Source organism: Chanos chanos, chromosome 3 (assembly GCF_902362185.1).
Source record: "Chanos chanos chromosome 3, fChaCha1.1, whole genome shotgun sequence".
Lineage (NCBI taxonomy): Eukaryota > Metazoa > Chordata > Actinopteri > Gonorynchiformes > Chanidae > Chanos > Chanos chanos.
In genome coordinates this window covers 45568496-45594314 of record NC_044497.1, presented here as the reverse complement: position 1 = coordinate 45594314, position 25819 = coordinate 45568496, and the positions used below count along the sequence as shown (strand labels likewise).

The 25819-nt window shown below is 39.9% G+C and overlaps 3 protein-coding genes across 4 annotated transcripts in view; all 3 read left to right on the top strand.

The window, feature by feature from the left end:
- The first annotated feature begins 103 nt into the window (after positions 1 to 103).
- Positions 104 to 9012, top strand: mob1bb (MOB kinase activator 1Bb). Of its 2 annotated transcripts, none has more exons than XM_030769039.1 (6): positions 104 to 235; positions 1634 to 1800; positions 4259 to 4352; positions 4696 to 4829; positions 5244 to 5407; positions 7111 to 9012. In XM_030769039.1, exons 1-6 carry the CDS (start codon positions 222 to 224, stop codon positions 7186 to 7188), a joined length of 651 nt encoding a protein of 216 aa, XP_030624899.1. In that variant the 5' UTR covers positions 104 to 221; the 3' UTR covers positions 7189 to 9012. The 2 variants fall into 2 exon arrangements, with proteins under 2 accessions (XP_030624899.1, XP_030624898.1); XM_030769038.1 differs by having other exon boundaries at positions 4696 to 4842; positions 5188 to 5407.
- Positions 9013 to 9556: 544 nt separating this feature from the next.
- On the top strand, positions 9557 to 12438 carry dck (deoxycytidine kinase). Its single transcript, XM_030769280.1, has 7 exons — positions 9557 to 9647; positions 10156 to 10271; positions 10912 to 11105; positions 11243 to 11390; positions 11530 to 11645; positions 11802 to 11901; positions 12412 to 12438. Exons 1-7 carry the CDS (start codon positions 9557 to 9559, stop codon positions 12436 to 12438), a joined length of 792 nt encoding a protein of 263 aa, XP_030625140.1.
- A 1245-nt stretch (positions 12439 to 13683) lies between these two features.
- slc4a4b (solute carrier family 4 member 4b) overlaps positions 13684 to 25819 on the top strand; it is a 34213-nt gene continuing 22077 nt past the window's right edge. The window contains exons 1-3 of the mRNA XM_030767068.1: positions 13684 to 14061; positions 22266 to 22336; positions 23916 to 24089. Of these exons, the coding sequence (XP_030622928.1) occupies positions 14042 to 14061; positions 22266 to 22336; positions 23916 to 24089 (265 nt within the window). The 5' untranslated portion in view covers positions 13684 to 14041. The remainder of the gene's footprint in view (positions 14062 to 22265; positions 22337 to 23915; positions 24090 to 25819) is intronic.

Below are 25819 nucleotides of genomic sequence, written 5' to 3'. Positions count from 1 at the left end.
ATAAGATCTATAAAGTTGTGGTGAATGCAAAACAATTTCTTTTTAAGTGTCGCTAATGGGGCCTGAAGTTTGTTGCCAGATGCTTTGATCCACCGCGTTCAGCACTCCACAACCAGTCTGTTTTTATTCTAATTTTTCTTTTTATTCCAGCACTTTTGGGTCTTACTCAGGTTTCAAGGCTGCATCTCCTACATTGGGGTGGATTTAGCCAACACGGAAATATGAGCTTTTTATTGTAAGTTTGTACCAAGACCGAGACGCGACAGCGAATTCAAGATCCAAACGTAGCTTGGGCTACTGCATTAGTCGGTTAGCTTAGCTTATATCCTCAAATGTTTTCTATGAATTCAAGTTAGAGTTATCAAATAATTGTTCTTGGATAGTTGTGTTCGCTAACAACTGGTAGTTAATATCAGATTCTTTGACAGCTTGTCAGCCAGTCAGCTCGCGAGCTACCAGACCTCATAAAGGCTAGCAAGATAGCCAGTTAGCTGGTTAGCCAGTGTTTTGTTGAGAACCAAATAGTCTGTCTCTTTGATTAGATCTTATGTAATGAAAGTTGGAGCATCTCTTCAGGCTGACTGAACCCACTGAATAATGACCTGACTGGAGGGGCTGCTCATTGTAACAGTCACTTTAGCTTACGTAAAAGACCCCCACATTTTGTACTTTGGGGACGTTACTGTCAAGCTAAAACAGCCGCTTGACTGTCGACCTAACCGGTAATTGAAGAAAAACGGACACCGAAATGGTTCATTTGGTTTCAAAGGCTTTACCGAGAGTCAGTCGTCGATGTGGTGTTTCTAATGTGTTTTCAGTGCTCTCTACATCCGGAAATGCAGGGGAGAGAAACTGCGAAAGCTTTGTCATATAATGTCTACAATCATTAAAAACAACAAGATATGAGGTTTAAACTGTAGGAGATAAAATACATTTTTAACAACTAGCTTTCAGTATGTCTAACCCTGCTAAAACCTTAACCGCTCAGCTCGCCTGTCGCCAGGACATTTGAGTCTAGTTTGTTGATACTGATTTAGTCAAGTCTTTAAATATTTGGTCCATTTTTTTCCCTTTCACCGGAGATCACAACACGCATAAGGTTTCTAAACCTTGTGTTAGAAACCGGCCCGTAAGAACCCATATGTCAAGGTTTTAATTGATGTTCGCTTAAGTAGTGTAACGAATGAGACCTAAGAAAGGTATGAAGGGCGAAGAATAAATACTCAGGAGGCATCCTTCCAGATCATGAAATGGCTTCCACATTGTAAGAGGAAGAGGGGCTGAAGTTAGAAGGAATATGAAAAACTTGTTAGAACATGAACAGCAAGCATGTTTAGTCTCATTTGTTTATTGGACAGGGACCAAGTACAACTCGTTAGTTTTAACGAAGTTCATCATACACTATTTAGGATTTGCAGTCCCCGATTAAGGTGTTCACAGGTGACAGTGGAACTGTTTTCGTTGAGCCCACTTGTCGTACACTGATAATGTTGAATGTACTCAAATAGTTTCATAATTATACACAGCTGTTTGGTCAGAAGTGAGCAAACCAGGTTCTGTTCTCTAAGCTTTTTGTCTGTGCTTGTTATCTAAAGTCTGACAATCCTTTACTTTTTCTCATTCATATTCACAGTGGGAATCGCTCATCTAAGACCTTCAAGCCCAAGAAGAATATTCCGGAGGGCTCTCACCAGTATGAGCTGTTAAAGCATGCTGAGGCCACGCTTGGCAGTGGCAACTTGCGGATGGCAGTGATGTTGCCAGAAGGGGAAGACTTGAACGAATGGGTAGCAGTTAACAGTAAGGACCATGTCTGCTTTCCTATTGGTGTCTGTATCCGCTCCCTTATTCAACCACTCTGCCACAGTTACCCTCCTCACTTGGCACTGGCTGGTTTACATTTACATGTAAACGTGCGTATAAAGAATGGAATATTAGAAGTTAATGAACAGCCTGAACAAAGAGTTTCTGTTATCTAAATAGCATTTTGACATTCAGATTTCAGTCGTAATGTTAACTGAATCCCAATAATTTGACAAGTATTCTGGAATTACGTTCTGTATAGTGAAGTACTGCAAACAGATTTTTATGCCCTGAGTTGTATTCCAGAATTTGAACAGTGTGTTCACATTCCTGTCAGTGTTTTGGTACTCTGATTAAGATGATCACTCTTCTATCAGACTCCAAGTCCTCTGAATAGTATTGTAGCAGATACTAGTAGCGGTATAAAGCAGATACTTGTAGTATTGTTGTAGAGTAGCATTTTTACATAGGGTGTTGTTGTAAGATTCTCTTGAGCATTCAAAACATAGTACTTAGATTCTGAGCAGAGAAGCACAGTAGAATGCAGAGCTGAGTCAGTTGTGCTTGGTGGTGAATTTTAAGCAGTTTTTTTTGTCCTGGCCTCCATCCCTGTATCAGAGCTTTATTTGCCTGCCCGTGCAAAGACAAATACCTTGGAGACTAACACTCATCTCCCCAGAGTTCAGACACACACACACACACGCAGATGATCCCGAACTGGCAAGCAAGCACACAGAGATAATAACCATAGAAGTGTATGTGCTGGGTAGGAATTCATTTGCTCCGCACAGTAGTGAAGGACTCTGGCCTTAACATCTGAACTTGTGTTTGCTCTTTAGCTCTCTCTTTTGCTGTTTTTGTGTGTGTGTGTGAGTGCGTGTGCGCGCGTGCATGTGTTTGTGTGTGTGTGTGTATGCATATGCATCAGTGGCATGCTCTTTCTCTCCTAAACTTGCTAATGGCCTGTTAGGGTTGACCCTTGGATGTCACTAAGTGAGTTTGAATTTGTCAAGTTCCTTCATGTAACTCCTGTGTCTCCCATCACACCTGTCTGTTCCTCTACTCTGTGGGGCTCTACACCCAGTGTACACTCAGGGATATCCCCTGGGAGAGTATTGGCCTTTGTTATGCACACACAGTTCAACAGTAAACCAGTCACATTTACACACTTTATAATGCTAGTTTACAGAGGTGTACAGAGACATCTGCATCTGTAGCTGTGTTCGGATAGTAGACCTGAAGTGTTCGTGGTTTACACTGGAAGTCACGTTAAATAGGGCAAATGTTGTATTTTCTAACCTAATGTTCATTGGCAATGCAATTTTTGTGCCTTCACAGCATCAAACTGATTTATTACTGGCATATGATTAATGTTGAAATATATTTTCACATCCACATACTGTACTTTTCATCTCTCTTTCTCTCTCTCTCTCTCTCTCTCTCTCTCCTCTATCTCCCTCTCTCACTTTTTTTTTATTTTTAACTAAACTAAGTTTTATGAACTGTCTGAACCCCCCCCCCCCTTTACTTTAACTGGGGGACACTGAACAATCTGAAACTGAAAAACATCTTTTATTAATCGAAAGGTTCTGTTTTGCATTGGAAATAGAAACTATTTACCGTAAAGATATATAGAAAAATATCCTTCAACTGAAGGGAATAATCTTAAATTCCAGTGATGCTCGCGACTCTTGATGTGTTAACGTTACTGCAGTTCGCTAGGGAAACGTGAATTACTATTTTACAACCGTAATTTTTGCTGACTCGGTGGGGCTGACTACAGAATGTAGCGATCACTTTTCAATAATGTATAGTAGCCCAAATGAAACGACTTTCGACTGGGTTTTTTGAAATGGAGGAAATTGAGACATATCCTACAGCTAAAAACTACAGGTTCAAAGCTTCATTTTGATGTATAGGTTGCAGGGGTAATCCAGCTGCCACACCAGGCTTTTGTCTCGCCAGCTCCCGCGCCTTACTCAGTGGGGCGACTATTGAATATAGCGATCACTTTTCAATAATGTGTAGTAAATGAAACAACTAGTTAGTGAAATCATGTTGCAAACAGAATGGGCATTTTTATCTTGTGGCCATCCACAATGATATGAATCGATTTGAAGAAACATAATGGCTGACGCACAGCCATGTCAATTTTCCCCTGAATAATAACAAGCAACTTGGGGTAGAAGAAATACCTATTTCCATCACATTATTTGTGGTTTCCTGAATAACGTATTCAGGTAAATCCCTACTAGGTTACCATGGTGAACCCATCTTGTACCAAAACAGGAAGGTTTACTTCTTAACGAGGTTTGGCAAATTTAAATGTGATTCAATATAAGGGCCTAAATTTGATCAGATGCAGGTTGTTATTGACTAAAATGTAAAACATAACATAAACACTCTTACGCTGCGGTCCAACAGAAATTTAACGACTTTGTTTTTGTTCCTCCAGCTGTAGATTTCTTTAATCAGATCAACATGCTGTATGGGACTATTACAGACTTCTGCACTGAGGAGAGTTGCCCAGTCATGTCTGCAGGACCCAAGTAAGTGTTTGTGTTTGTGAGAGACAGCTGTATCTGCATAATACATTTTTTGCACTTTTTTTTTTAGGTACTTTATGCACAGTTTTGTTTTGAGCCACATCAGTGACGTGGAGTCATTCTGCATCCAGGACCGTTTGTTTATCTTCATCCTCATAATTTCATGGAACATCACTTTGTATTATCAGGGATGTCAGTTTTGTAAATATAGTCATTCCGGAGGACAAACAAAACGGAATAATTTGGAGACTGTGGGTTAATATTGTAAAATTAATTCAGTAAACATATTTAAAATGGCTTTAATGGCCTTTCTGATTTTGGTTTTTAAAACCTTTTCTTTGTATAGGTATGAATATCATTGGGCAGATGGAACCAACATCAAAAAGCCAATCAAATGTTCAGCACCCAAATACATAGACTACCTGATGACCTGGGTTCAGGACCAGCTTGATGATGAGACCCTTTTTCCTTCCAAAATAGGTGAACATGGTTTTTAACCTGACTCTCCATGTATTTATCACAGCTACTCACAAAGCATTAGTGAAGAAATCGGAGAGAATTTTCCAGGGAGTGTTTATAGCAGGGGTGTCAAAATCCGATCCTGGAGAGCTAGGGTCCTGTAAGTTTTTGTTTTCACCTCTTAGTTACCCGTTGATTTTCACCTTGAAAACAGGTGTGCATGCTCTTTAGCCAATCAGAGATTGTATTTAATTGGTTGACAAGAAAAACTGCAGGACCATGGCCCTCCAGGACTGGATTTTGACATGTGTGCTTTATAGCATTCTTTCTTCCTCTCTCCCTCTATTTACCTTTCTATCGTTCTCTCTCTCTCTCTTTCTCTCTCCCACACACACACACTGTATGTCTCATTCCTTCCTTCTCTGTTCTGTCTAGGTGTACCCTTCCCTAAGAACTTCATGTCAGTGGCTAAGACCATTCTGAAGCGCCTGTTTCGTGTGTACGCTCATATCTACCACCAGCACTTTGACTCTGTCATGCAGCTGCAGGAGGAGGCACACCTTAACACCTCCTTCAAACACTTCATCTTCTTTGTCCAGGTACAGTAAGCTAAAAGCAGACAAATCCCACAAAGCCTGATTCTCAAGTTCGGTCAGAAAATCTCTGTGATACCTGTATTGTCTGTAGGGATGTCCCGATCAAGTTTTTTTTGCCCATGATCCTGACCTGAGTCATTTAATATTGAGTATCTGCCGATACCGAGTCCCGGTCCGATACTTGAATTTTCCTAGATAGTACAGTTGTACAGTGCACATTTCAAGTAAGTATTAAAATCAGTTCAGTGTATATGCTTGACAGTTGAATAGCAATGCATTAAGAAAAAAAATCGCCTGCATCCAAGCTATTCCTTAATTTTTATATATATATATATATATATATATATATATATATATATATATATATATATATATAATACAAAATAACAACGTAAACCTTGTTGTAAAGCTCCGGTAGCGTTGTCTGAAATGTAGTGTCGAGAGGGTAAGGCGTCCTGTGGCTCCAAAAGCTCCAAAAAAAGACAGCTAAAGCCTGAGGTGTGTTCAGTTAACAAAGAAAGGCAAACATTTGCGAACATTTTCAAACAGTTTTTCATTTGCTTTGAGTTCACTGCGAACGTTTGTGAACACACACAAACGGTCTGAGGAGGTAGTTTTTGGCCAATAAACATGGACGCTGGACCAAGGGAGATGGGAGTTATAAAATATATGTAATTGTTTGATTTTATTTAATCTCCTTACAATAACTCAAGTGGTTAACTTGTCAAACTGTCATTTCCTTTTTGGTATGCTATCATTATCAATCCTTAGCGTTAGTTAAGCGACTGTATTGCTCTCTGTAGTCGACAGTGTAGGCTAATTCGCATATACCATCACATACGATTAGGGTCTAATGTTAGATGTTTCAATTTAATACCATGACACTTTGGTTGCTGTTAGTAGCCTTGAGGATTAATGTCGTCGGAGTATGTTGACCTAAAAAACATTCAAATTTAAAAGATAGAAGAAAACCCATTCGTCTGGAACGTTTGCCTCAGTTTGCCGAATTTGAAAGCACCTCTGTATTCACTACCACAGCGATGGGCTGGTCATCCAAAGTGATTCATTCAGTTACCCTCTTGGTAATCTTTTTGGCCTTGAGGCTGTCTCGAGGAAATTTCTCTCTTCTTTTAAATATATATCCTCCAGTGTGTGGAGCAGCCTTTGCCTGAGTTACCTGAGCGAACTGACTTTCCATTGAGTGTTTATTTTTTAGGTGCCGTATCAAAGCGGTAGTAGCCCGTCGATTGCAACTCCTACCGCCTCGCGAAACGCTAGCATTACAAACATTACAAGTGGCTGCTGGACTGCTTTCGTCTCTCAATTTAACATATTTCCACACTGCAGACATTTTAGCCGCGTCCTGCCACAAATTATGCTCTCCGTTTATGACACCTGTGTAATAGCTGACGTAAAACAAAGGATCGGGCTTAGGGTCGTGCTCAATAAAACCGATACCGATCAGTTAAAAAATGCCTTGATCAGCCGATACCGATCTTTTGAGATCGGATTGGGTCATCCCTAATTGTTTGGTATCTGAAGAGTGGATTTGTGTTTAATGTTTAGTGTGGGGTTGAAGTTTTGAAGGTGTCTATTAAACAGTCAGTAATTAGTGCCTTAAATGAACTTAGTGTAGTGAATAACTGATAAGAAATATTGATAATTTCACTCATGATCACCATATTCTCTAATATTCTCTCTGGCAGGAGTTTAACCTGATTGATCGGAAGGAACTTGCACCACTACAGGAACTGATTGAGAAACTGACCACCAAGGATAGATAGATGGAGAAAAGGAAAGGAAGACTGATCCCCTCATCCTGTCTCTGCCCTGCTCCATGCTCCTTCTGTCTTTTTTTGCTTTGTCCACATACCCTTCCCTGATCGTAGCCCATCAGCACGTCTTAAGCTAGCTCTGTCTAGAGGGTAACACTATTTTATAACAACAGGGAAAGGGTTCGCAGGATGCTAAAAAGGGAGCTAGCTAGCTATGCTAACTCGTAACCAGTTACCCACACAGCTAAGGGGCAGTTTTTCGGTGATTAAATAACCCTTTTCCATTGGCTAAATGAAATCAGAAGTATCTGTTGGTGTCTCCTCTTTGTCAAGGAAACCAGTTTTGTGCTGACATTTTCAAGATGGCTATCATGGGTAAACATCTCACTACAGCATCTCTGCTAGTGTGACTGTGTATGTGTATGACTGAGTGTATGTGCTTTGCTCTGTGTTTATAAGAAGTTGGGGCATTCAGTATAGAGGCTGACCACAAAAGAAGATGACCTTCAGTTCAGAGAAAGTCTATTTTCCTATGCAATACTGTTTGCGCTCTATTTTCTAGTGTTCATGTTGCACAGTAACACTACTCATTGTTACCACTGTCCTCTTGAGTTATTTCATATCATTAATTTCCGTGTCATATCTTTCTTTTAGCGTATTGCAATCCAGAATATTGCAGTGAAAATGAAGAATTGCTCAATGAGCTTGTTTGAGACACTAGTTTAATGATGAATTACTGAAATATAGATGCATTGGCACTACAGTGGGGAGTGGAGTACAGAGACCTTAAAGGAAAAGTTAACCAATTTGCCATCTTTTCACTTTTGTTTTCTTACCTTGACACCACTCTGTAGTTAGATGTGTGATGCTTTCTATTCACTGTAATAGCTGAGTTATAAAAGTCTGGTATATAGAGAGAGTGTCATCAGTGCTGGAAACTGTGGGGGTAGATGAGCCTGAGACAAGGTTGTTCAGTTCTCTGGCCCTTCTCTGCCTCATATAGCTGGATATGATCGGAGTATGGGCAGGCTCGTGTCAGGTCCTGAGAACTCAGCTATGACAGCTGAACATATCAGACCCCCTTAGAGAATTGTGTTAAGGTGATGATACGAAACGTGTGAAAATATGAAAAAATTGTGGGCGCTTCCTTTAATGTACATGGTAGCACAGCTTTTGTTGATTTAGATAAACTGATTATTTTAAAGAAATCTATATACTAAGAACTTAGAGAGCACATGTCATTCCTTCTGTTATGACCACTGAGGGGGTAGTGTTTTTGAATTGAAAGGGACCTTTGTTCCAAACTTTAAAAATAAACGTGTCAAGGACTAAGATCATTTCCTAGTGTTTCAGTAGGCATGCCTTCTTAGGACTTTTGATTTCCCCATGTTGTTTTGTACTTTTTCACAATGTGTTACAGCTCCAAACCTTATTAGATTTTGTTTTTGAGCATTTTTTTTTGTCAGAATATTTTGGTGAGCGTATATATATGACTTGTGAAAGTGATGAATTAGTATATCATGAATGTAACAGTTTGAATAAGAGATGGTTATTTTCTTGGGCTTCATTGCAGTAACAGTGCCAATGGGTCAAGTATTTTATTGGACTGATTTTAACAATTTGTATTAAACCATAGCGGTTTGCCACTTAAATAGATGTATATTTTTTCCCTTGGCTGTACTATAGATAGCATTTTTGATTAGGATGTAAATACAATACAGATATGACAGCTGAATCAGGCATTTAAATGAAGTAATATTAGTGTTCTTGTTTGTTATCTTATTTTAAGATAAACAATAAGTGTACATAAAGCCAATAAATGGTTTGAAAGACCACCCGACTGCTAACACATCCTTGATTTCTCCTCTATTTGTGATTTTTTTTTCCCAGGTCTTCTTTTAGTTCAGTCATCTTCATTACTGCAGCACACTCCACAAATAATTTCCAAATAACTGACATATAATCATACCCAACAGAGCAATAATTAAGTCCCTGTCAAAGACTCACAGAAACACTTGGATACCTAAATAAATATATCATTAGTATTAATAAAATGAAACAGACTAGATAGATAGATAGATATAGCGCTAAATATAGAGATATTGATTAAAGTATTTCAGTAATTAAAGAATCACTTATAATATTATAATATTAACAACAACAATAATAATTATTATTATTATTATAGTTTTAATGTTTGTGTCCTTTTAAGCAGAATCGAAGAGAGGGAGGAGTCTGGTGGTCACGTGTTTTTAGTGTACAATATTATGAGCGCCAAGTTTCAAAACCGCGCTCATAATTTCTTGTACACTGCCTGAAGAGTTACGGAGAAACACTTCAAGGATAATTTGAAACAAGTTTTCTGTGTGCGATAAAAATGTCTCCAACTCACAAAAGGTCATGTCCTAGTCCTCTGAATGACAGCTTCGACAAAAGAATTAAGCGGATATCTATTGAGGGAAATATTGGTAAGTTGTCACTGTGAGGCATAGAGAGTACTGTATTCTTGCTCACAACGTATGTAGCTAACCAATGTATTGTTTTATGCATGTCTCTTTTTAAATCTTTACTATATCTCATGGTAAGTTTTATCCTGCGTATAAAGTTGAGAATCTGGAAAAAATTACTATTGCCTCGATTTTGACATTGACTCTTCAGCAGTAAGGAAGAGACTAACGCGCCAAATTTAGTGACATCCTGCTGCTCAGTGTATTTGCTTCTTTTTTCTTCTTTTTTTTTAACGTTCAACGAACGAAACTCATCGATAGAAATTATAGTCTGTTTGATAAAGGGATAGCTAAAGGATTCACTCCGTGTCTGGTAAAAGTCGAACCAACGATATCTGTATAAAAACGCCAGCAGTGGAACACTTGTATTATTTGCATTTTTGACGACATTTGATTATAAAAAATGTTGTGATTTGCTTCATATTTCATTGCATAGCCGTTGACTGAATGTTTTATGAATCTTGCGTAGCGGCGGGTAAATCCACCTTTGTACGCATTTTGGAGGCACAGGACAAAGAATGGGATGTGGTACCCGAGCCCATCGCCAGATGGTGCAACGTTCAAACTCAACACACTGAGTTCGAGGTACAGTCTCTTTCTCTCTCTCTCTCTCTCTCTCTCTCCCTCCCCCTATTGGTCACAAACTGGCACACGAAACTCCTAGAAGGACTGACAGTTGTACTAACATTTGCTGTTGGGCAGTTTGGATGAGATCTTTTAATGGATACAGTGGTCTTGTGTATGTCATCAGTTTACGGTTGGATCAGACAAACTTGTTGCTGTTGTTGAGTTTGTTTACATGGGTGAGTGAGCCGTTGCTGTCTGTCACAAGTGCACAGGAAGCAGCTGTGTTAATACTGTCAGTCCACCGCCACCCCCCCCCCCCCCAACAAATTAAGAATTAAGTATTGGCACAGTTCATTACAGCTGAGCATTGCACTCGGATATCAGCTTCAACTAGCCCTGATCGTGAACACTCCCAACTCACTGCACACTTGCACATGTGCTTATGAAACCTACACCGATCCCATTCAAATAAACTTGGTTCATTGCTCAATGAACTGTCTTCCCATTTCTACACTTACATACGTAGATAGATAGATAGATAGATAGATCTGCTTCATAGAAAATGTTACCTACACATAATCAGTAAAACACATGAAATACAACTATTAAAAACAGATTTATTAAATTATGACGTAAAACTATTAAAAACCCTCTCCAGGAGTTGACTACGTCCCAGAAGAGTGGGGGCAACTTGCTTCAGATGATGTATGAGAAACCTGAGCGTTGGGCCTACACCTTCCAGAGCTACGCCTGCATGAGCCGTATCCGGGCCCAGATCAACTCTGCCCGTGGGAAACTCCGCTATGCAGAAAACCCTGTGCAGTTCTTTGAACGCTCTGTTTACAGTGACAGGTAAGGACTCTATATGTGTCTATGTGTTTGTCTCGCCACCTGTGTCTTTCAGGTGTATCTTCGGTGCTAATCACTCTGAGACATTCTCTGTGTGTGTTTTCTTTCTTTCTCTCTCTCTCTCTCTCTCTCTCTCTCAGGTATATCTTCAGTGCAAATCTGTATGAGAGTGAGTGTGTGAATGAGACAGAATGGGCCATATATCAGGACTGGCACGGATGGCTGCACCAGCAGTTTGGACAACACATTGCACTTGATGGAATCATCTACTTACGAGCCATGCCAGAGGTCAGACAACACACAGTTAAGCATGTACACACACCATTACATGTTGAGTGTTTGGGTTCCGTCGGGTGTCTGAGATGTGAAATGTGATCCCCCCTCCCCCCTTTAATTTATTTATTTATTTTTTTCAAACACTTACTAGAAATGTATGGAACGACTGCATTTAAGAGGAAGAGAAGAAGAGCAAGGGATTCCTCTGGAGTATTTAGAGAAACTGCATTTTAAACACGAGAGCTGGTTACAACACCGCACGCTATGGTAACATATATATACTTACACACACGCATTAGCATACAATGTCTGATTACATACATACACTGCTGCATTACAATGAAATACACACATATATTATAAAAATTTCCATCAGTGCATACACAGGTGAGTTGTACTCACAATATTGGCATGTGTTTACAGTATGGATTTTGAATATCTAAGTGATGTGCCCATTCTAACTCTGGACGTGAACGATGACTTCAAAGGAGACAAAGCCAAATGTGATAGCATGGTGGAAAAGGTAGGTATCATCCACATTTCATACTGACAATATCAGTTTAGTTAAACATTAGTTGAGAGAAGTTTGATTACATTTGAACAAGGGGGACATAAGAGGTCACAGAGAACATGCATGCTCACACGTTCACATAGCATTTAAGTTCTTAAATTTTGTCTATGTTTATTAATATGCACAGATTGTCTGAAATTACAGCAGTGGGAATAAAACTGTTAGTAGAACTGTTAAATCTTCGCCAACATCTGGATATTTTTCAATGGCCCTGACATCTGCTGCACTGAGGCAGAGACAAGGAGTGAGAGATCATGAGTATCTTTATCCACAGCCCTCTTAGCTGTGTTTAAAGAGGCTTGACTTGGGTATCTTAATGAGGCCTGACATTTGTAGCTGTTTTTCTGCTGAGGGCACAACACAGGATTCAGTATATGTTAAATGTGTGAGTGTGTGTAAATACATGAGTGTGTTTGTAGAGGATGTGTTCTTATTATGTTGCTTGCTGTCCTTGTCTTGCAGGTGAAAGAGTTTCTGAGCAGTCTGTAAAGACTGTTGTGAAAGACGGTATGTGTGAGGAACAAATAGCGGCTGTTCGTGGAAATCTTTGCCGAATTTGGCGTTTGTCACATTTTAGCACTGCTGGTCTTGTTTAAGTCATTCACCTGTAACCTTAAAATGTCTTTTTTTCTTTTTAACAGTTTTACCTTTAATTTATGTGTGTTTTACTGTGTGCATTAACTACAATAAATTAATTGTTATTTAATACTTGTATGACTATTTTTATTTCAGAGTGTACTGGTTTTGCTTACTTTAGCTTATTCTTAATCATGTTTTGTGTTTTTAATGGTCATTAAAAGATAATCATCCTCCATAAACACATTTCTAAAATTGTTTGACTATGTCTGAATTGATTTTATGCAATTTCACTGTAAATAAAATAAATTATTGGTGATGATTGTTCTGTTCCTTCTTATCTTAAAGAGACCTAATCTGATTCTTCGACGTATATTTTTCTATCTCCGTTTGTCCAGTTAACTGGAAACTACTCTCTTCTTACTGTAATCTTCGTTCGAGCGTTTTTATGCCATCAATTTTTGGATATGCCTCTCTTCATCAAACCACGTCTGTTCGCGATTTGGCAGAGGTTGAAATTGCAACTCTTTGACCACAAATAACTTAGTGCGAAATAGCTGGCAATCGTCCGCGCTTTGTTATTTCTGACGAGTACCAGTGGGTGGTGTTGTGTATCAGTCAAACGAGCAGCAGCCACGTCGGTCGACTTGGGTCATTTTTAATTTGCGGTTTTACACATGGTAGTGAGTCAGTTTTCTCTAAAAAAGAAATGTTTCTTTCAAATTGATGTGATGGTGTAGAAATAAGCGTTTTAGTCACTGAAGATGTGTTGAGCATAGAGTGACAATAGTTTTTAAAATGAAATGTTATTGCTAACAAAATGTTTATATTTCAAATAAAAGATGGTTGCTTCACCAATATCACAATTTATCATGAGAGACTAAGACAATGACTTGGAAACATGCCTTGCATTCTTGAAAGTTGTCAGTAAATGGTTGAATGACATATCTCTCGCTCTCTCTTTCTCTCCCTCTCTATCTCTCTTTGCATGACGCGTGTGTGATACATGTAGCCTAGCTCTAACTTTTTGACCTCCTGTCATCCTCCCACTTGTGGCGTCACGCAGGAGGAGGGATGGCTCTTTAAATATGGAAAAAGACGGACAACAGCACACAGCAAGACGCGGCAGTCTTTATCTACTCTCACAAACAGCGTACACATACACACGCAACGTGGATGGTTTTCTATAAGTGCTAGGATTTGAGCTCTATCACGGAATGAGCGGCGGACAATTTGATTTTAGTGTAGTCTGTAGTATTGGCGAAATAGATTTGGACCCAGACAGATAAAACAGGTGAAAAAAAACCCGTGAATACGTCAGTTTTACCTGGGAACAATCAGATCAGCGTTAGAGATTTGCAATACGCATCGAGAAAGTAGGAAGTTTGCAAAAAGTAGGACACTTTGCGCGAATTTGACACGACTGTATAACTACTTCAATCGCGAAGCACTGGACACGCTTGAAGAGCACTGACAGACGGTCTGCTGAAGAATCTAAAGAAATTCAGGACTGAAAATGAGCAGCGATAAGAACAAGTAAGTGCTTAGTGTTGTGTCTGTGATCTTGCTGTACTGTACACAAGACTATTCTCCCAGTTTTCTCTTGGTCCAACATGGGCTTCTCTGCCACGTTGTTTCACATCGTTGCCTCGGTGAAAAGTAAAAGGTGTAACATTATAGCTCTCGGGACAAAGAATGTCAGCGAGATCCTCTGGTACGAAATGGTTCGTATTTCAACGCTAAAGTCTTTATCAAACAGGCGAAATAATGGGTCGATTATTATTACTTCAGATAGAGTGCGTCACGTTTGACTTGGAGTAACTGGAGTAATTTCTTTGCCATTTAAAATCCATAGTATACTATAGCTTATGCTTGAGTTGGGCTGCTTGATTTTCGTTAATGGTACAGAGAGGTCACATCATCTTAGAGAGGTCTGTTAGGAATAACTGCGCGGTTTACCCAATAAACTAGCTTAACTGTGAACTAGTGCTTGTTAAGTCCGTGCCTGGAGATTCTCAGAGGCTGAAGCTTGAGCGGCCAAACTAATCTATTTCCAAGAAGGTCCTGTCACAAGCAATTAGATCCTTAACGTCCAAATGGGTACGCGTGTACTGCCAAGTACTCTAGAAAAATAGTAACTGGTTATACTCTAAATTGGCGAACCTTCCGAATACGTAAATTGTTTTTAATTCAGTAGTGTTTGAATTCCACAAGCGCTGAAACGACACGCAGGTCTTGCTTTCGATAAATAGTGGCGCTGTGTGTGTTCAGCAATGGTGTGTGTGGGCTCTGTGCTGATGGCATGCAGGTATTCTGTTGCGGGTAATAAAACGAAGACCTTTTCGTTCACTGTCACACATTACGTTCAACATTCTTAAGTAAGAAGTATTGGTCCTTGAAGAATACCAAGTTGCTAAAATACAATCGCGATAGCTTACTGGTGTGTGACTCTATGTTTGCAGTGTCAAAGGACTTCTGTATGTCCGTTATCTAAAGGGATAAGTTGAATTACGCAAAAGTAAGTGTCAAAATAAAGGGAATGATTGAAAAATGACGGCTGCACAGTACACTTAAACAGCTCCATGCTTAGGATGCTATAAACAAAACAAACAAACGATTGATGCAGACCTTACCGGTCTCTCATTATTTTGAATAGCGTGACAGTAGGGAGAAGTCTTAGTGATCCCCGGTGTGATGCTGGCACGGACGGACATTTGAGGGAAAGACGACACGAACAAGAGTCAGTTATGGTTGAAAGGAAATACATCTCAACTGTGATGATCCCATCCACAGGTTACTGTATGGTCTGTTGAACATGAACATAATGTAAACGGCATGTCATGGCTGGCACCAGACCTCAAATCATTAAATCTTTATGGGAGATGTGTTGCATTCCTCAAATGACAATGAGCTCCAGACACTTGTAGAATCTTTGCTGGTGGCTGCTAAAGATGTTGTAGTGATTCTATAAGAAATGTCATGTTGGTGTTCCTTTATTTTACCAGTAACCTCTACATATATATAAAGCTGCATGGGCCACATCAAATGACGGGTTTTTCACCACACCTTCTTTCACAGCGGTGCCCTTTTCAAGTTTTTCACCAAAATTCTTAGAAAATCTTTCTACATGCTCATACCTCTGTCCTTCTATCAACACATTGTTCATGCTCCATTGTTTAAGCATCACAAAGCACCATTTGTTTTGTTTAAAAGCCTAAAAAAAAAACTAAGAAACTTCCTGATACAGTTTCCGCAAGTCCTGCTACCAGTACAGGTATGATGGGTAGAAATCCTTTGAGAGATTTCACAAACACATGCAGAGTCATTCTGGAATTTTTGACGCGCCCTGTGCTCTTTTGATGAGATGATGCAGAGATTCCCTCTCTGACAAGGATGTAAGGCGCTGTGGTAATTTGTACAGTGATTGCTTTCTTTGCTCAGAAGGTTAAAAAGCCAAATGTCTGCTTTTTTTTCTCTCTGCAACACCAGGTGAATCTCAGTTCATCGTGGTTGTGTTCAGTCACTCTGTTGAGTAAGCTGAGATTCTGTTTCTGAGGTTGTGCAAACCAGTTCCCGATTTCATAAGTAAACTGACCCTCCCAGCTAGAGGCTCACTGGACAATACTGCCACTACCCAGGGTCTGGAGCATACCTGTAATTCCTTCAACTTGTCAGATTTGAGAATGCTGGCATGAGGGAAGTAATCCACTCAGGCTTCTAGTTCATTCAGAATCATAGCTAGGTTGTTGTTTTTGTTTGACTAAGTTAACTGAGACGCTTGCATATTGCATTATACAGATAGAAAGATGAGCCATCTCAAGTTATGGTTTCAAATGCTCGACTTGATAAACACCAAATATTTCTTTGCTGGAATACAAATTAAAATGTGTTCATCTCCCAAATTTGCTACTGAGAGTAATACGACATTTTATCTTTGTTGTGCAGGCATTGTAGGAGTCTTTTCACTGCATCCTGACAAAAACTGCAACTGATTAAATTCTATATTGAAAGGGTGATGTGGCGTGTTGACCTACATCCCCTGTAGGAATATATTCCCGCACCTTTAGGGTTAAGATTACGTCAACTGTCAAGTCAGTTCAGTTAGTGGTGTGAATTGAGTAGCTTAAACCTAGACCAGCATTTGCCGTTTATAATCCTGAGAACACCTCACAGATGACCATTTTAAAGACCTGCAGTCCCTCTTCTTAATTAACCAAGGTTGTTCCAAACATGATAGTCCAAGGCCACACCAGTAACATTGTATCTAGAGTGTCCCTGAGACTAAAGAAGAGAGATTCTGAACAACATCTGGCGTATCTAGAAGTGTCTCTGTATCCCAAGAGCTTTCCCCCTTATGTTGTATTCACTCTTATGTTGTATTCTATTCATGGACAACCCCACTAGATTTTACAGATGGCTAAATCATCAAGCGCTTAGCTAACTGCTGTAGAAGGAGACGAGTTCCAGTCCTGCCTGGGGATGTTGTTTCTGGTTGGTTGACATCAAGAGGGGTGGAATCAAGCTCTATTTTGAAGTTTTCTTGAAGTTTTCTTTCTCTTTGGACACTGTGATGCAGTTGCTGATATAAAAAGGAACTAGCCCTACCAGGAACATCTCCATTTAGCCGTGTGTGATGTAAGGGGATGTGATCCTGATGCCTGATTTTACCTCCAAACATTGATCCTGACCCTCAGACGTACCCAGAGGCTTATCTCTGCAGAGACCTTATCCTTAGCAGTAGAGGAAAGCTACAAGAGAAGGAACACAGGAGGAGAAGTGCAACTGAAATAGAGAAGTTGAATCAAGGACAGAGTGGGAAAGGGGAGACAAATGTGAATTTGAAGAAAGGGAGGTCTGTGTCCCTAAAGTCTACGAGTAAGGACTAAAGACCTTTTAAAAATGAGGATTAGGGAAGCAATCAAAGTACTTAGAACTATTCAAGCCACTTCATCCATTCCAAACTTCCAGAAACTCCCACTGGGGCGCGGTCAGCATGACACGGGGTCATGTTGAATGACTCATGCACATGGAGCGGGAGTGTTAAAATGTGTTTCTTACATCTTTTCTAAAATAAATAAAGCATCATATGTGTTTATCATCCAAGAGTATATGCAGAACCTGCTAGTTTAATCCACGAATTCACAAATATCACACAATAATTTACCTGGTGCGATTATCCATTTAATCCTTAGTTATAGTTTTCTGTATAGGTTGATTAACTGATTTAGGCAGCCATAAACTCTAGAATCGCGGTGAGCATTTAACCTGCTTGAAACATTACCTGCTGCATTAAATGCCATAGTGAAGTGCTAGCTAGACCAAAATGCTAGCGTAGCAATAATAATGATAATGATAATTATAATAACAACAACAACAATAATAGAAATGATAATGATAATAATAATAATAATAATAATAATAATAATAATAATAATAAAAAGAAGAAGAATCTCATTTAGACAGGACATACCTGAGAGGACAAGACATAAAAAAGAAACATTGGCCAGTGACACAATAATATAGTAGTAACAATGAAATATGTAGATTTACAAGGTACATAGTGACCGGTCATTACCGTACTAAAAAGGAAGGTCTTAAATGTACTTTTCAAAAGTATGCATCAATATTTGGATCGCAGAGTTTTGTACATGCAGCAATTCATTTAAGCGTGCGTAAGGTGATGGTTTAAACCAGTATACGGTGTGAAGTGTTGTACGTGGGAGGCAACACAAACAGTTGCCTTGACTTGATATCTACTTTGTAATTTGCTGCTGGAAAAATTATTTGGCTGCAAGGTGAAAGAGTTAGGCGGTGAGAACGGCTTGGATCAACAGTTATGCCATACACTAAATTTGTATCTGGACCTATTGCGTAATGCAGGGGCTATTAACCTTTTTCAATTTCTTGGTCCACTACTCAGCTGTCCAGTGCACCACACGTGGGCACGCTGACCCTGGATAGCTTTCATACCCCTCATGTCAAACAGCAACGTCACAGTGGACTGAGGATCCATGAAGCCAAGAAACGAAACCCTTTATGAGTGTGACAGGCTACTCTAAAGACTGAGGACTACATCAAGATGCTCTTGAGCAACCAGTAAAAGATCTATCATGCCCTCTTGCACCAGTCAACTCGGGCAATACCTAGTCTGTTGTTTTATCCTGTTTGAGACGTTCAACCTTTGGTGTCCCAGACTACTATAGCTGTTTGCAACCTCATATCTCCTACGGTGTAATTCGGTAAGTCTGTGTTAAACGCTAGACTAAAGGTCACACTCAGACTGTTAAATGCGTGACAGATTTTATATGGATCGGACTTGAAGCCCTATCACACACCTCATTTGAAAGAGTGTAAATGACAGATATGACAACATAAGGTGATGGCAACACCACACAGTACTCTGTCTGTAATTGGGGGGGGGTGTCACCTGTTTGGTGAAAAGGCTACTGCTGAAACATGAGCTTCCAGCCATGTGGTAAGTGCTCATGCTAAACGCTACATGTTAAAGCCAGGCTACGGTGAAGGTGGAATCGCCATATCGTGTTTCTGGTGTACTGATGACTGGAGTCTGCTGACAGTTCTGTCATTTCCTGGAAAGTTTACTGGCAGGAGAAAACAGAGAATAAATGACTTCCTATACATTTAGTGAAACGGAAGCTAGTCGTTGCAAAATATATGGTTTTTCCCTTCAGTCAGGTTCTCGCAGTGACATCCTCACTGATAAATCTCAGTTTGTCCACATGTTTGTTATGACTGTGGTGTGATGACATTGAAAGAAAGAAAGAAAGAAAGAAAGAAAATGAGTCTTTGCTAAGTGTAGCTAGATTAACTGATTTGTGTGTTGGTCTTTTATGCCTTCTGTGTAACCCCAGGGTACTTTCAATTCCTGTAGAATTTACAGCTGTTCCCCTGATAGAAATGTATTTTTTAACACTGATCTTGGTGCAGTTGCCCCAATCACATCCGAACCTCCATCCTTATAGAACAAATAACAAAACTGATGTGAGATCAGGGCAATTTCTGTCACGTCCTTAGCCATTAGAGAAGCCATTTCGTCTCTAGCATTTTATTAAAGAAAGTTTATAACCAGTTGAATTTCTAACCAGCCAGTCTCGTCAGTAGTCATTTTTCTTATTAATATATAGAACTCATTTTGCTCTGACTACAAATAACGTATTTCTGTGATTCATTTCTAACCTCACTTTCTCGCATGGTAAAACATCTCTTGTGTTTGCGTGTGTGGTAGTGTGTTTGGTTGGAATATTGACTTTTCTATTCTCAGAAGCTCTGTTTATGGATGGATTCAGTGTGTTTCATAAGTGAGAGTTTGAGAGATAATGCTCTGATCCAGCTGCAGATAAGCTATGATAGGATATACCCTCTGAGAGAGCATCTGTGTGTGTGTGTGTGTGTGTGTGTGTGTGTGTGTGTGTGTGTGTGTGTGTGTGTGTGTGTGTGCGTGAGCGTGTTAGGCTCAAGATCGGCATGGGGCACAAAATGCTGTTCCCCACTAAGCGAACAATATGATTTTCCTAAAGTATATTGTTGTTATTGGTAAACCAAAAGTGTCAAAATATTTCTTTGGTTATAGTTAAGGTTAGGGTTAGGGTGAGGGTTAGGGATAGGTTAATATTCTTTAGTTACAGGAAACTGGGAGTCAATGGGAGTTCCCCACTTAGACATGAATACAGACCTGTGTGTGTGTGTTTGTGTGTGTACTGTTATCAGAGGAACACGCTGCATCCTTCCTGTCTTTGTTTATTTTTTGGTTTGCCACCCCCTTCACCCATTGTCCTTTCAGACTGAAGATACAGACTTTATCATTTACCCCAAATTTTCAGAACCCTCCATGCCTTATGATACACCTTATTCACACATTACAACACATTGCTAACACTACAGTACAGAATGACAACACTACACAAGCAGATTACACCACTAACACTATGATAACACACTAAACTATTGCATGATAAAACTACATTTCTGCAGCACAACAAACTATTATCATGGCATTACCGCAATATATGCCTCCATTTACTCTGACCTCGGAAGATTCCATCAGATACAGTTTGATCATTTATTTCTATCTTGATCCGTGTAATCGAAAATAATAATTACAACAACAACAATAATAATGATAACAACAACAACAATAATAATAATAATAATAACACATAAAATAAATTTCCTTTTACTCCTTTAGTTTGTGTCCCTGGAAGATGTCATATTTAAAACATTTTCATAGTAGCACATCATCTTCACCTATCTTTTGCTCCTGCCAGAGGGACAGAGGAAACTGAGAGCTGGACAGAATAAAGAGGACAAATGAGATTTTGCTGTGGGGTTGTCCTCTGTAGTTGTCTGTTATGATGTTGTATCTGTCAAGCTTTGAGCTGTTGTTGTGACTGGCAAGAAACAAATTATTGTGCACACCACATAATCGCAGTACTGAATGATAACTGTTTGAATTTCATAAAATATCACACTGTTTTGCCAAATTTTGGACTTCTGAAAAGTCAGAATTTGTCACCAACAGTTGACACAAATATTTTCACATAATATGAAACATCTTTTTGAAATTTCTAGCATTTCATAGAATTAGCAATTTAGTGTCTTCAATATCTCTTCAATATTATGGATCATTAATCAATGGCTATTTGAAAAAAAAAAGAGGCACATTTTAAACCTCACCTCTAATATTGAGCAGGTCATACTGTGGATAAGAGCAGTTATAGCAGGATCTAGTTTCGTGGGAACATCTTGCTGACCTTTCCAGACTGAACCTGTGATATTCCGCTCAGACGTGAACTGGGGCTGCTTTCTGTTCTTGATCTTTGCTCTGTTCACACCCAGTAGCCAGTTGTTCTAGTGAGAGGGGGGAAAACCATCAGAGGGAGCCGTAATAAGAATGGCACGTCAGAAAATGCCTCCCGGCCTCTCTCTGTGGAAGACGACGAGATGACAAGACATCCAGACAAATGGAGGGAAACTCAAGGAACTCTGTTGTACTGTAATTGAAAGCATTGTGAACTCAAACAAACAGGATATTGCTTTCTGTCTCTCTATCTTTCTCCATCTCCCCCCCCCTTCATCCACTTTATATTTCTACTAGTTGGTTGCTCTTTACATCACTCAACATACTAACTTGTGAGGTGAAGGCCTGAGTGTAAGAGGAAGAACCACACTGAACATTCAGCCCTCTGTCCCTTCTCTCTCTCTCTCTCTCTCTCTCTCTCTCTTTTCCTCTGTGCATGCCGGTAGGTTACACTCTTAAGCAAAGCTGGTGTAATCCTGGCCAGGCAGGTCACAGTAAGATTCCACGTGATGAACACAGTTGACCTGGAAGAGTGAGAGAAGGATGAATGAATGTATATGAGGTTATAGATATAAGTGTGAAACTGATGAATGGTTTCTAGAGCCGCCTCATTCCCTCTGACATTTAGAAAGACCATTTGCCAAAACTACAATTTTCTGCAGCACTGATGAAGTGTTTATTTAATAGGCAGCTAATATAGTGTACAAATGTTTGGGTTTGTAGATGCTAAACTTCAAATGTATAAGACCACTTCAAAAAGGATTTTACTCCTCACAGAAATCATCCAAAAAACATGATGCACAAAGTTCATTTACGTGTTAAAAAGCAACGTCCTTAGAAAATAGATCAATAATTAAGGGATTTGAGGAAGCATAGATATCCCAAATTTAATCTCTCTCTTTCTCTCTCTCTCTTTGTGCAGAATGGATGATGAGGTCGTCCTTGACAGAGGAGCGTCTCATATCAAACATGTGTGTGATGAGGAGGTGGAGGGTAAGAGGAAACACACAAGCAAATATGTTTTTTTTTTTTAATTATTAGTCTCTTTTTTGTCTCCTTTTCAGTTGTCACTTTCAGCTGCTTTTACTGAAATGACAAATACTAGATACCACTACATTTGTATGTATCCCTGAATGTCTCTCTCTTTTCTACTCTGTCTGTCCCCCTTATCATCTTTCATTCCTCTCTGACAGCTGTGATGTTTTTGCTGGGGTCTCTTTATGGGCTGTAGTAATAATATGCGGATGAGTGAAGTGGAGGATTATAAGTGATAAGGAATGTAAACATCTAATGATTCCACATGCGAAGATGGTATTCTAATCTCTAATGCCACTACATACGCACATAATACACATACACATACACATTACACGTACATATCTGATCTCACACACTATCACTGAGACAAAAAGACACAACTTGGGAAATTGAAGCCTGTATAAGTGCGTAAACCACAGGAATGTCCACAGCGTCCCTCATTCGAATCTCAAAGCTGTTTATTCTGCCAAGTCGCTCTCTCTCTCACACGCACACACACACACACACGCACGCACAGACGTGCACACATACTCCCACACACACACACACACACACACACACACACACACACACGTACACACACACATGCACATATGCACATGCACACCAGTCAAACCTCAGTCACACTAACCAGAGGTGCCATTCACACACAACTGTCGCTCTATGAATGATTTCAGAAATAAACCTCTTCTTTCTGATTAATACTCTCTCTCTCTCACACTCATACACGCAAACACAAACACACACACACACACAGTTGTTACAGTACCCATAATCTCTCTTTAAAAATACACACACATACAAAGTTGCAGAGAAACACACACACAAATAGACACCAATAGAAAAACACAAAGAAAAATCATCAGTCATAAGCACAGAGAGATACATACTGACGCACATACTGACCCCCCCCCCCCCCCCCCCCCCCCCACACACACACACACACAAACACCACGTAGAGAAAGGCTTAGTGTTCTCTCAGCTGTTTCTACTTTTCTCTTTTTTTCTTAAATAACTTCCTGGAGGCACAGAGCCTTTCCTGTATGATCAGTCGGACAGGAAGTAGTTGGCATTTATTTACATGCCGTAGGGTGAATAAGAGGTCACATCTCTTCCTGACTCCTATGTGTGAAGAGACGTACTCTCTTCTTAATAAAATGACCCTGCTCCATCATGTATGTGTTTTTGTGTCTGTGTGTGAGCATATAGTTGATCAGAAAGCTACCATTGTCTAACTGGTGACATCCTCATCGCTACATCTGATAATCTGTGTTTATAACTGTTTCCTTCTTTAAGTCCTTTATGTTCTTTCTCCCTCCCTCTCTTACTCACTCTCTCTTTCTCTCTTTCTGTGTGTGTGTGTGTATGTCTCTCTCGCTCTCTCTGTCTCTCTCTCCCCCTCCGTGTGTGTATATGGATTATTAGGAATGCTGGATTAATGTTGTTTAATTTCCCCTGTAAATCTGAGTAATCTGATCTTATATGTGTGTGTGTGTGTGTGTGTGTGTGTGTGTGTGTGTGTGTGTGTCTCCAGGCCATCATACATTCTACATTGGTGTTCACGTGCCCAAGAGTTACCGCCGGAGGCGGCGTCACAGGAGGCGGTCCCATCAAAAAGAGAAGAAAGAGAGAGTGACAGAAGGCACGAGTGACAAATCAGATACTGAGAATGCCGATGATACTGGTGCCAGCATCCTCAAACCACTCAGTGAGTGTCAAAACCTACTTCAGAACCACCTAACATACGTCTGTACAAAATGACAAATGACACAAGGAAAATAATCTCTGGAAATCAGTGTGTGTGTGTGTTTGTGTATGTGTGTGTGTGTGTGTGTGTGTTTGTGTGTTTGTGTGTTTGTGTGTGTGTGTGTGTGTGTGTGTGTGTGTGTGTGTGAGTGCTGGGAAGACGGCATCTGTGAGTATGTGTATAAAGTGTTAACTGGGATGTGTAGTTCAAGTGTTAACTGGGATCTTAACTGGGATGTGTAGTTTCTATGGCGTGTGTGTTTGTGTGTGTGTTTGTGTATGTGTGTGTGTGTGTGTTTGTGTGTGTGTGTGTGTGTGTGTGTGTGTGTGTTGGGGAGACAGTGTGTGTCTGTGAGTATGTGTATAAAGTGTCAGTGCTTAGTCATCACAGACAATACGTTATCCTGTTTATCTCTCTCTCTCTCTCTCTCTCTCTCTCTCTCTCTGTCTCTCTCACTCTCTCTCTCTCTCTCTGTCCTTCTTTCACTTTCTCTTGCTCCTTTGTGTCACTGTTTGTTGTTTATCTGTCCCACCCTCCGGTTCCAGTTTTTCCTTTCTGTCTTCCAAAATTCTCTCATTTGGTTAAAAATTGTATGACATCAACATGAACATGTGCCTAATCACCTGAACCTCCACGTGTTCTGTTATCCTCTTTTACCTTCCCAACCCCCTCTCTGACTCGGCCCTAAGTCTGCTCATTGTCCTGCTGGCTTTTGTGACAGGTGTGTCAGATATGTGCGTGTTAAAGTTAATTTACTGTAAGCTAAGCAACTAGAACACAAGCAGGAAACATGGAAGAATGAACTCTTACCGATGTAGCAGACATATTGCCTGAGGTAGCTCCAGAACAATGTTGTGCAGTAATTAGTACACGCAATTGTGGCATTGAGTCAAGATCCTAACCTTTAATGTGTAGCTATTGTCTGAAGAACAAGTTAGGTAAATGCTAAACCACAGGAATAGAGTGAGTATCAGTGGCCATTAGATAGAGAGAGATTCCTTTAACCAATAAGTGGACTGCAAGCTGGGACCAAGGAGTGGTTCTCTGTACTTAGGACAGACTAGCCACCATTGGTGACTGGACGTTTCAGATAAGAGCAGGAAATGAGAAGAAAATAACAAACTATGTGAAATTAATCATTTGTAAAAGTAGGTTCTTACTATTTGTAAAAAGTTGTGATGCTTGTGTATCGCTCGTAAGTTATATGCATATTAGGTGTGTTAAACGGAATGTGAAATCAGCTTTGTATGCTTAGCGGGTGTTTGTTGATGGTATAATTTTAAGTAAACTTTGGATGATTTAGTGATGCTATGACTCTATAAATGTCAGCTTTATTTGACTGCTGAGGTCCGCATCGAGTTATGAAGGCATTTTAACGGGGCCTGCTGTTTGTTTACGGTTTTGGGGATTTGTTTGAAATGTAACAGCCTAGCTGTGGCTCCTGGCTAATGCCAAATGTTCTGATGGGAGGAGTTCCTGTCTTATTTAGTTTTATATTCCAGCTGTCATATTCATGTCTGGGTACAGAGCAGTCACAATGAGGCCTTCCATGGGGTTTTATTGGCTCTGTGATCTTCCATTTAAATCAGAGTGCAATGACATCACTGTATCACACACGCTGTCCTGCATCTCACCTAATACATTTCCTGTTTGAATACCGGCCTGGATATGTGATATGCAGTCATTTGTGT